At 36.8% G+C, this 12,193-nt stretch overlaps 1 protein-coding gene across 1 annotated transcript in view; it reads right to left on the bottom strand.

The window, feature by feature from the left end:
• Ankar (ankyrin and armadillo repeat containing) overlaps positions 1-12,193 on the bottom strand; it is a 55,697-nt gene that overhangs the window by 15,267 nt on the left and 28,237 nt on the right. The window contains exons 7-14 of the mRNA XM_051153777.1: positions 11,577-11,796; positions 11,077-11,115; positions 9,617-9,818; positions 8,137-8,345; positions 5,956-6,060; positions 4,759-5,000; positions 3,587-3,755; positions 62-303 (exon numbers count right to left, since the gene is read on the bottom strand). Of these exons, the coding sequence (XP_051009734.1) occupies positions 62-303; positions 3,587-3,755; positions 4,759-5,000; positions 5,956-6,060; positions 8,137-8,345; positions 9,617-9,818; positions 11,077-11,115; positions 11,577-11,796 (1,428 nt within the window). The remainder of the gene's footprint in view (positions 1-61; positions 304-3,586; positions 3,756-4,758; positions 5,001-5,955; positions 6,061-8,136; positions 8,346-9,616; positions 9,819-11,076; positions 11,116-11,576; positions 11,797-12,193) is intronic.

Genomic DNA, 12,193 nt, shown 5'->3' with positions numbered 1-12,193 from the left:
ATACAGTTCAAAATGAAGTAAATCATCTAAACAATTGGAAGAGTAATGATAAGATCCCTACCTTTAGAAGTTTTAAGAGGTCTTTAGTTAGTTTTCTTTCCAGAAATGCCTTCTGGATTAAAGGGTTGCACCTCGCCAGCGACTCCACAGCCATTGCACCTTTCACTTGGACACTGAGCTGCTTCCCTTTAAAGAGGTCGACCAGGGGAGGGATCGCCCCTTCCCTTGCTATAGCATCCTGAACTTCCTTGTTGTCCCGACCAACCTCTGCGATCGTAGCCGAGGACACTGCCTTCAGCACATCTTCAAAGGAGTCAAGAGCAACAGACAAGTCACTGCAAATGTAACTCTACCACACTGCAGGACAGCTCTGCACATTACAAAACCAAGTTATAAATTCAAAGAATTTAGGAAACAGAAATGTAAATAAATTGTTCAGATTCATCATTTAGATTCTATCTTGTCGACTACTTCTTACAGAGATACTTGGCATATTTAGAAAATCATAGATATATTCAATGTTATTGTGCTATAAATATAATATCTGTAATTTTGTGTACAGTTTGAATATTTTCTCCATTCCTTTATGAACATAAATGTAACAAATGCCTTCTAAATATTGCATTAATGGTCATATCCACTTTGAAAATATATGTTGCTTCAAACTTTTCACTGTTTTAAATAATTCCAGGAGAAATTTTCTTAACATGTAGATATTTATCAATACATTTTTTCCTTAGCATAGAGTCTTGTGAATTACTGTAGTAAATCAGTATATTTCAGTAGATCTATTTCTAAAAGAACCAGTAGCATTTTTATCTTCCATAATCAGAACTCAGGCATATCAAATTGACTTTTTCTTCTTGAATATAACTCTTATCATTAAAAATGAATACATATAACCTGCCAACTTGCTAGACAAAAATGGTACTTCATTTTATTTTGTTCTTGTAATTTACATAACAGTTATAATAAGTGAGAGAACGCATACACTTCAACTGCATTTATAAACTGAATACATTGTTATATATGTATCTATCTCTAACTTAATTTTGCTCTATCATTTATCTATTGTCTATTTACCTATCTATCTACCTATCTATTGATCTATCTCATTCTTCCCTGGCTATCTATCCATCTCTCTATCTATTGATCGATCAATCTATCGATCTGTCTAATTCTTCCCTGGCTAGCTTGAAAATCACTATACAAGATAAAGTGGCCTGAGACTCACGGAGATCCTGGCTCTGCCTCCCACATTGTGGAGCTGAAGCAGTGTACCACTATGCCAAACTACAGTTTAGTTTCCTACACTTGTGTTGGGAGCACGAAGGTCCTTGCACCTATGCTGTTGACTGTGATGCCTGCAGGGACTTCCCCACACATTTGAGGCTATTTGTAGACATATAGATGCACAGAGCAATTAGTAGATGCAATGCTTTAATCATATTTTATCTTCTATCCTGTAATGTTCTCTATCATACTTTTCTCTCAGCATAGGATCCAGATTGACAGCATGCATTCCATTTATGATATTTCTATATCTTTTATAATATACAACAGTTCTTTAGTCTTTATGTTTTGTGACTTAGACTTTTTAAATGAATATTAATCATCTATTTTAAACTTTGGTTTAGGTTTATTAAATGTTTCTCATGATTCAAGATATGTGCCTCCATTCAGAACATTTAAAAAATGGCATTATGTTCTTTGAGGATAGTTCATGTAGTGTTAAATGGTATTTATCTATTTTCATTAGTAATATTAATTATGATTCCCCAGTTTCTGTACTGTTTAGTTGCTATTGTTGCCTTGCTTCTAATTAAAAAAAACCCAGCACTTTAGTATTGTGCAAGTAAGCAAGTGATTTAATCCTAGCACTTGGGAGTCATGGGGATCTCTGCAAGTTCTAGGCTAGCCTGGTCTACTCAATGGGACCTCATCTCAGTAATAATAATAATAATAATAATAATAATAATAATAATAATAATAATAATAATACAGTCTTAATAACAATTTGCCATAAAAATGAGCAAAAATTGTAATTTTCTCCCAAAACAATCTTAAAATATTTATGAAAGATTGGTTTACCAAATCAACTTTCTTTTCTCAAAAAACAAAAGCAAAACAGATAAAAACTGTGACCCCACTTTAAGACTATTTTATTAATACTCTATGGGTTAGCAAGCTGGATCATAGTAAAAAGAATTGGTTGTTAAAATACTAAAGTTATATATAAAATTTAAGCAAAATAATTATTTTAAATAAAAAAATTTATACTTCTTAAAAACAACAGTATAGATTACAGTGTGGTAAAACTACAGTGCTTATAGTTAAGTTTTAGATCAGGCAAAGACCTAACAGGGAATTATTTTTTAATATTTTTATGATTTTTAGTTATATGTATGTGTCTGTGCACATGATAGCAGGTTTCTACAGAGGGCAGGGGATGCCCTGGAGCTGAGGTTACAGATGGCTGTGACCTGTCTCATATGGATGCTGGGAGTTGAACTCATCTTCTAGAAGAGCAGTGTGTATACTTAACCACTGAGCAATCTTGCCAGGCTACATGGAATTCTTTTAATTATTTTTATTTTTCATGAACTCATTTATGAAAATTACTGCTATAATTACTGCTTTTTATAATATCTAGAACAGTCCAGGTGAAAAAGAGCTAGTCTCTTTAAATTTTAATTAATGGCACAAATAAGATAAAGAATTATAAATAAAATTTATATGATTAAACTGTGTATAAAAGCTGTTCCCCTGTGCTGCTCTCCAGTAGCCAGCAGAGTATAGTAAGAGGTATAGAGAAACTTACAGCAGAAAACTAAGGGTTCAAAGGGAAGTTTTAATGTCTTTACAGATTCCTACAAGAAGACACTTGTTGAAATTTGAAATTCTAAAATAAAAGCAAGCTCTCTCCAGCATTCCTCCTTCCTATTCTTTACCTTGGCTTATCTTTTACTCAATGTTTTTATTTTGTGTTTATTCTATACTTATATATGATAAACTGGGGCAGAAAGACGTGTGACAAAGCTAGCAGGGACAAAAGGGGCGTGTCTTCAAAATGGAAAGCTCATGCTGCTACACACACTCACGGTGATGACACTTTTCTTATGGGACCTAGGTGGGCCATTTTCAGCTGCTACAGAAGCAGCCTGATACCCCTGGGGTTCCTGGAACTGAGGTGCACTTTAGAAGCAGGTCCCTGCTGATTTCCTCGAATTTTGATATCAGATATAAAAGAGCAAATCTGAAGTTCTTGCTGTACATTGCAAAATGTCTTCCAATGAATATATATTCATACAGGAAGAAATCTCCCCAAACATATTATATGATCTATTTCATTATTCATGCCAATATTTTTATTTATGGAAACTTCTAGCTAAACATTTTAATATACTTTAGAGAGTTGATTATTTCTACAAGCTTGGTAGTTTTAAGTTTTCCAGATATTTAGATTATATTATGTGTCTAGATCTGTTCAAAGATAAATCCAAAATATTTGTCCATAGGGAAATCCAGACCTCTGTTTGCTTTGTTTGGCAAATCTGGCCACTTTACACAGATCGGCGAGGCTCACCTGAATCAGAGCTGAGGAACTGGATGAGGTACCGGATGCCACTGCAGTCTCGCATGGCTCGCTGGTTGGTTTCATTCCCCACACATAGCACCCGGATACAGTTCATCACGTTCACCAGCACGCTTTCTATGTTTAGGCTCAAGAGATTGATCAGAGCTGGAATTCCGTTCTAAAAAGAAACAAAGAGGATTACATTCGAATTCATTTAAGATTGATGCAGTTTTGTTTGAAAGTCTGTAATCTTTCTATAAATATATCCTTATTTAAAAGAGGCTAGTGTCTAGTGATGCCACACAGATCAGTAAGACAGCTGAATAATTCTTATGCAGAAAAATACAGTATTATTACTGAACTAAGATAACCACATAACCATGCATTATCTGACCCAATAAAATGGAGTGGCACAGCAAAGCCTAAGTATACTGCATACACAGAGATTTTACCCTAGTAATTGCCAGAATCCATTAACAAGAAAGGTAAGTAGATAAAACTGAGTAACTCAGGAATTGGACTTGGGTGTGACTATATTTTCAATTTATTTTCTAATGGATTGATGCTGGAGACCACAAACTTTTTCAGAGAAGTTTTAAAAAGTGAACAAAGGCACATTTTTTAAAAAGCACAAAGAAAAGAGGACAGAAATTGTTTTCCACCATAAGGAAGTCAAATAAACAGCATCAAGCCTGACAGATGGTCCAATTCATATTAAAGAAACAGCTATATGAAGAAACAGCTAAAGAATCAAATCAAGTAACTTCACTTCATTTGTAAATATCTAAAGACAGAATTTAAATTATTAGTGGACACAGGAGGGTAGGTTTTATTTGGGAGAATAAAGCATAGCAACAATTGCTTGGTGTGTACCAAAAGCAATTTTCGTCTAGTTCCTTCTGGTATACATTTGGGATATATTTCTCACACAGAACTAATATCTTCATTTAAACAAGAAACAACCAGGATATACTATGAAAAATACTCCCGGCACCACTCAGTCTACACTCTGTCCTGCAGAGTATTAGGCCCCTAGCACTCACTGAAACGCCTGCTGTGCTGCAGTGTTTCCCCTCTCCTTCCCTTGTCATCCCTAGGGGATTGTCCTTGTGTTTCACTGTCTACCTTCTATGTGAGACAATACCTGTCAGGCTAAAAATGTTCTATAAAATGGTACTCACATATTTGGCAATAACGTCCTTGTTTTCACACTTAGCAATATCATACAGAACAACAGCACAGCGGGAATGTAGTTCCGGTTCATCAGACGCCAGCAGGTTGATCAAAGCAGGGATGCCTCCTGCCTCTACCATAGCATGTACCACACTCACATGAGTTGAGATATTGCTCATTAACCCAACAGTTTTACACTGCAGTTTTATTTTGGGACATTTTAATAGATTGACTAAGGCAGGAATGGTGCCTGAAAAAAAAAAAAGAATAAAATAAGTATAGACAATTTAAAATAATTTATAGTCAGTTTATCCTGACAGTATCAAAATAATGTTCATAGTATGGTGATATAAATAAATATGGACAGTTCTACTAAGTATAGAATAATAACTTGAAGTGATGTGGAAATGATTTTGTCTTATGTACAAGAAAGTAGCTTCTTCTGTTTGCACATTTCGTTTCACATAACTTACATAATCATACACTTTATATTAGCAAACCTAAATCATCTTTAAGATACTGAAGTTTGGCCTGTGAGAATTTTTCTTATGGAGACAGGAACTCAGTATGCAGCCAGTTTACCATCTTTCCTGTCTCAACTTCTCAAGTGCTGGGATCACAGGGTGTGCATCACCACGCCTGCGTACCACATGGAAAAGGTCTTCACTGAGTACTGAACTGTCTTTGTGTGGCAGTGTTTGTTTAACTATTATAATATGTTATCTTAAACCAAAGAGTGAAAAAATGGAGAGGTAGTAAAATGTAACACTGGCCTCATTTATTATTAGTCATTGGGCATGGTATAAAAAAGAAGAAAAAAGAAAGAAAACTTGGCTTTAGTTGAATATTTGTAATGTTTATATCAGTTTAGTTGATAAGAAACCACACCATAGGAAACAAAAGTCCTGAAAAATATGAGTGTAATGGAGGCTCGTTTATTTATCTACCTGAAATGGAGCTTTTGGGGGGACATAGAGCAGTTCTGAACATGTTTCTACTGAGTTAAATAAACATAAGCTTATGCATTCATCAGTAATCATGGAACAAACATTAGCTATGTCTCAATATGCACACGTAGGGAAGTGTTAAATATTCCTATGTTAATATAAATGTATTATATATAATATTAAAATGTTTGACCTAAATATAACATAGCACTACTTAATATATGACAAGAAACAGATAGTTAATCTTTTTTGTATTACCTGCATCCAAAATACACTTCCAGTATCGATCGTTTGCTAAGCAAATTACTTCTAAGGACATGACAGCCATCATCCTTCGCTTTAAGCTTTCACACTGTAACATTTCTGATAAGTAGTCAACAAGAAAACACAACTGTAATTCACATGAGAGGTAATGGAATGACTGATTTTGTTTTTATACAAGTAAAGTGAACACAAGAGTTGAAATCATCCCACCACCAACTGCATGTGCCTAAACGTTCCTTGTTTGTGGTCCTCTGGGAGGAGCTGAACAGATTATCCTGAGCTACAGCTTGGATCTGGAGTGGTCCTCTAAGGCCCCTCTTAATAGGTTGGACACTAGTTTTTCGCTATAGGAAGATGATGGGAGCTGTAAGAGGTGGGACTTAGTGGCAGGTTTTAGATCTTTGGGGGAAATATTCTTGAACGGGATTGTGGGATTCTGTCACTTCTTGTCTGTTTTATTATACTTCTCGTGAGGCAAATAGGTCACTGGCCTCTGCCATAGGCTCCTGTAACAACCAATCCTGTGAGCACAAATAAAGCTGCTCAGCAGATCTTAATTATCTTGGGATTTGTGACAGTAACAGAAGCTAACATAGTATATCCAAGGTCTCTGAGGTTTATAATATATATAACTACTGAAAAAAATCCTAAAATTATTTGTCTTTTGTCTGAATAGCTAATATTTGCCTAGAAATACAGTTCAAATTCACTTGAAAAATAATACATTCATATGTGCCTATGACTAGTTTTGAATAAAGTCTGAGTAGGAGATTTGAAGGATAGCGAAGTAAACTACATTACCAATACAATTTTAATAGGCATTACATTGGATATGATGCTTTGTATATTTCCTGAAAATGAATAATATGATTTTTTAATCTGTTATGAATTTGAACTGCAAACAAAAGATGAAACATCATGTACACTTCTAAACAATGTCTATGGTGTGAGAAAACATGGGCTTATATCTTATCTCTTTCTCTGGCTTCTGTTTCCAGAGCTGTCCTGGTCCTCACTGAGACTGCTCTGTGTTAAATGTCAACTTCTTCTTCAAAGGCTGATTAACTTGCTTCTAATTTGTTGAGTTTTGCTCATAGTGGAAATGGGCAGTATGGGAGAGAGAACTATTGCAGGGCTTGAGGCAGAGCAACAGGCAGCAAGCTTACTGTTCATTGTTCGGTGCTGGTGTCATTACCATGTAATCACCAGAACTTTCTAACCATGGCTCCAATAAGAGTGGCCACTGAGACTGATCTATGCCTTGAAGTCATCCTTGTCGGGGGTCAGAATTAAAGGCATTTGTAATGGTTGTCTGTTATAAGTCAAGTTGATCCTCACAGTTACTCTTTTAGAAGATTAAGGTGCAACAACGTGCATGCATAAAAATAAACACAAAGATATTTCCCAGTATCTTCTTGGGTTTATGTACTCAGAAAATATCCTCATTACTTAGCAAATGCCAAGATTGGTACCGATGCTATTTTTAACACAGAGTTGGACATCATTTTTCAAGTGTGTGTATGTGTGAATGTGTGTGTAGTGTTAGTGTGAATGTGTGTTTTGTGTGTGTGTTCATAAGCATTTGCTTGTATGAATATAGTGTTTGTGAGAATGTATATTTTGTGTGTATGCATTCATGTGCACTTTTTGTGTGTACTATTTAAGTAATATGTGCATTTGTGTGTATGTGTTTTGTGTGTGTGCACTCATGTGCAGTGTGTGTGTGTGTGTGTTTGGTATTTGTGTGAATGTGTGGTTTTTCTACGTGCATGAATGTACATTTGTACTGGGGTGTGGAATCCAGAGGTTGACACTGAGTATTTTGACATTTTCTTCTATTCTTTGACTATTTCTTCTCTGCTTTTTGGGGGTGGGTGGGGTGTTGAGACAGGGTTTCTTTGTATAGCCCTGGCTGTCCTGGAACTCTGTAGATCAGGCTGGCATCTAACTCAGATATCTACCTGCCTCTGCCTCCGGAGTGACTCTACCATAGTTTTTGAGACAGTTTCCCATTGAAACCGGAGCTCATCAGTTGGCCAGAGTGGCTAGCCAGTGAGTTCCAGGGATTAGCCTGTCTCCCATTTTTATTGCTGTCATGTCTTCCATGTCATCATATCAATGATAATATTATAGAATAACCAAAACTTATAATGAAGTCATATGTCCTATACTCACCTACCAACGTTTTCCAAACTGGAAGTTCAGGGATATCCAACTCTATTATATACTTGAGTACTTCTGTATGAAAAGTAAGCACTGACAAGTGAATGATATTATTTCCTTTTGTGTCTGTTTTTCTCCAGTTAGCTCCAAGAGAAAACAGGTACTGAATAGTGTCCAGTGCTCCTGACGTGGCAGCAAGTAACAGTGGAGTACACTGGTTCCTAAAAATCAAACACACATTGTAATAGTGCTGAGCACACATACGGCATCACATTGACTTTTTGTATTAATGCAAGAACCCTAATTTATACCATCACTTTGTCTTCCTTTAGGTTCTCACTCTGAGCGTTCTACAGATTTGCCTCCCTGCCTTAGTAGTCCTTAGTAGTCATCTCTGGTTTAGAAGTCGATACTACGCAAAATTATTAAAATACACCATCCTATCTAATCTTTCCAGTAGTCTTGTAAATTACTTGACCCATAACTGAGTATTATCAACCGTTTTACAAATATCAAATAGATTTGAGAGTTGTCAAGCATATTTTTCTATATTTTATATTCAATTTGAAACACTAGTGTCCTCATTGTAGTGTAAACTAACAGTATGAAACTGATTGTGTGTTGTTTTACATAGTGAAGATACTTGGGTTGTGTGCATGGTTATCTAGCCCAGTGTCCCACCTCCCACCGCCCCTCATAGGTAGGTATGTGACAGTGCAACAAGTGTGGCCAACAGGGTGGCAGTGGAAGTGAAGAGAAAGGAGTGTGCTGATACCTTCCCTCTGTCTTTCTACTCCTGCCTATAATGTAGGCATGAATGGACACAGGGGTAATTGCCATTTTGCACTGTGGTAGGGGAGCCACATATTAAGGAGCAATAAGAGAAGCCTAGTGTCATTCAAACAACCAATACGCAAGCAGTAGCTAGGCTATTGGAAGACATAGACTACAGTATCCTCATGGTGGTTCAGGGAATCACCATAATCGCCTGGTCTTTAGGTCCCTAGGCGAGCCTTGGGAAGACTTTACTCCTGCACTCTAAAAGTGGCTCCTCAGCAGGGTTATGAAACAGAAGACAGCTGCAGATGTTTCCTGTTTCCAACTGTTCTTTTTGCTTGTTTTCTCGTCTAGAAACATGTAGTTACTTCTGCTGTGATACTGGTCTAGCTACTTTAACCTGAAACTACCTCCTGATTATATAAGAGACAAGAGCAACTTTCTCCTCCTCACTCACGTCGTTAGCCTAATAAACCTATCTGGGAAGCTACATTATTGATATGAAAGAGAAATCCCCAGGATCTACCCTTTATTCCTCTAGGAAACGCACGTAGGCAGATGGGAGCTCTCAGGTCTTTACAAATTCTAAGGTAAGAGGAGAAGATGACAACCAGAGAGGGCATCAGTGCTTTGCATAGCTTTCAAGCCCCCACACCACTTATGCCCGTAAGGTAGTAAGGAAGGCAGAAGTCCTTACAAATGCTTGATAACTCACTCTGCTGTCGCCTCAGCCTCCAGCAAGCTGGGATCCTTCCTACAGAGCGCAATGATGATGCAGATGTTGTCATAGAAGGCAGCGAAGTGGATTGGCATCCAGCCTCTTTTCTCAGTAAGTGTGTAATCAGCTTTGAAGGACAGTAGACAGATGGTTGCTTCCAGTGAACAAGCTTGTGCAGCCAGGTGTAGAGGTGTTGGACCTGAGATCAATCACAGTGTTCAGTAGTCAGAGCGCTAGCACTCCTAAAATACATAAAGTAATAAATAAGCATGCCTTTATGAAGTCAACTGTACAGCTTAATGCTGTATAATATTTTTTAAAAATACTCCAAAATAAACACTAAGAAAGTTATTTGTCCAGTTCTTGCTAGTGGGGAGGCTGGAGGATGACTGGAATAGAGAGAAAAATACGGTCAGGTTCCCTCTGCAGAGAACTCTCAGGTTCCTTCACCACAGTAAGGTGGCCAGTTCAAGTACCTACCATATTTTTTAGACCATAAGACACCCTTTTCCCCAAAAGAAGTTGGAGTGGGTGAGGATTATGGTGCACCTTATGGTCCTATTGCTGTTTTTACTGTTTTTCTTGTTTTACTGCTCTAAAAACTGGGTGCAACTTATGGTCAGGTGCATCTTATAGTATGAAAAAATGGTAGTCCCTCTCTGCCTTTGCCAGTTGTGGCCCTTTAAAGTAGTTGTGGTTTTTTGTTTGTTTGCTTTAGGAAAGAACTCTCCTTTAATTACCTTATATAGACTCTGAAGATATTTGGTAAGGCTCTTGAATGTATAAAAAGGAAATAGAAACCTAGGGACAAGGGTTTTTTGTTTTTGTTTTGCTTTCATATCCCATACTTATCTCAAAATTTTAACCTCAGCAGAAGCAGTTATTTCTTCAGACTACACTAGAAGGTAGAGTGTCTAAATTATATTAACTTAATTATGAGAACAGCATTAAAATTAGGGCCTTACACATGGCTGGGCAAGCACCATATAGCTGAGCTGCATTCCCAGGTCTAAAATGCTTATGTACAAACTGCCAAAACCACTTTGAAAAGTGAACTTATAAAGCAAGTAGAAAAATAGGAAATTCCCAGTTAAGTATTATTTAGAAAGGAACACCTAATTTATGATTATCAATAACCATGAGCCGAAAAATTATACTTCAAAATGAAAATGAAAGCTTCAGTATTTTGTATTTTCCTGCATCAAAACATTTATAAAGTGTACACTATAAAAATTTTATTTTTTTGACAGGGTAATTGTTTATTTTCAAGACAGAATTTCATTCAGTCCAGGCTAGTCTTGAACTTACTATATAACTAAGGATGACCTTAAGCCCTGTTTCATGCTTCTATCTCCCATGTGCTAGAATTAAAGGCTTGTGTCACTACACCTAGCAAAACAGTTTTAGGATATACACATACATATATACACATATACACATATTTCACTATGCCTTACCGTTTCTTTCTTTTTTCATATCGACTTTAGATGACTCTGCTTAAAAAGAAAATCCACATAGAAACATGATTACTAATATATAGCAGTTTCCTAAATGAGTCAGAAAGAAGAAACGGACAATGTGTTGATACAGAGAGCAGAATTACATCAAAGTGGAGTACAGTGTCTGGCCAAGACATGTAGACACGCTGCATGCACACAACACCTTGTCAGACCTGACATTGACACTCTGCCTTTCAAAAGCTGGTCAAAGCTTGCAGCTGGAAGGCTGTGCTGCTTCAGCAGTAACAGAGCTACTTCTATTTACTCACACTGTGAGCCATAGCTATTTATCAGATGGAATCTGAGAAGGACAAGGATGAACAGATTTTTCATTATTAAAGATTCTTTTCACATTAAAAAGTGCTTGAAGGACAGCTGGATCCACACTGCATGTAAATTCTGCTTTACATTACTTGGGTTCATTCAGTATTGAGCAAGGTTTAAAAGCTAAATGGAACCTTGGCTGAACATGATGAAGCGTCTCTGGTTGACGTTGAAGTTGGCGTTGCACAGCTGACATATGATGGAGACCCGGTTGTGCAGGGCAGCATGATGGAAAATGGTGTAGCCTGCTTCGTCAGAAACATTGATTGTGGAGCTTGAGGTTTTACGGCTAAATGTGTGGAAAACAGCAGACAAGCCTCTTTCAACGGCTGATTTCATACCAAATGGGATACTCTGAAATTATTTAAAAGGTCAGCATTAGTTTTTTAAATAGTTTTTTTTTTTTTAAAATAAAAACACATCTAAAGTTTTCTTTAAAGAGAAGAAAGGAACACAGAATTTATTAATGGAGTCACAAGAGTGCTGCTTGATTTTTGCCATGCTGCCACAGGGGCCAAGTGAAGGGCGGCTCCCTGAACAATGCTGTGAGTCATAGGCTACAAGGAAATATTGAGAATACGGAAAATATATTTGGAAAGATTGTTTCCTTCCTTTTAGAGTAAACTGTAACTTCACCCTTGCAGACAATTTCAGCAAAGTGGACAGATATCTTCCTGAACTACTTTAAAAGCAAATGAAAGTTATCTGCTTCAGTTACCAAGAAGAGACTCGATACCCTAAGAGCATATAT

This window comes from Acomys russatus, chromosome 12, assembly GCF_903995435.1.
Source record: "Acomys russatus chromosome 12, mAcoRus1.1, whole genome shotgun sequence".
In the NCBI taxonomy this organism is placed as follows: Eukaryota; Metazoa; Chordata; class Mammalia; order Rodentia; family Muridae; genus Acomys; species Acomys russatus.
This window is presented reverse-complemented; position numbering and strand designations above follow the sequence as displayed.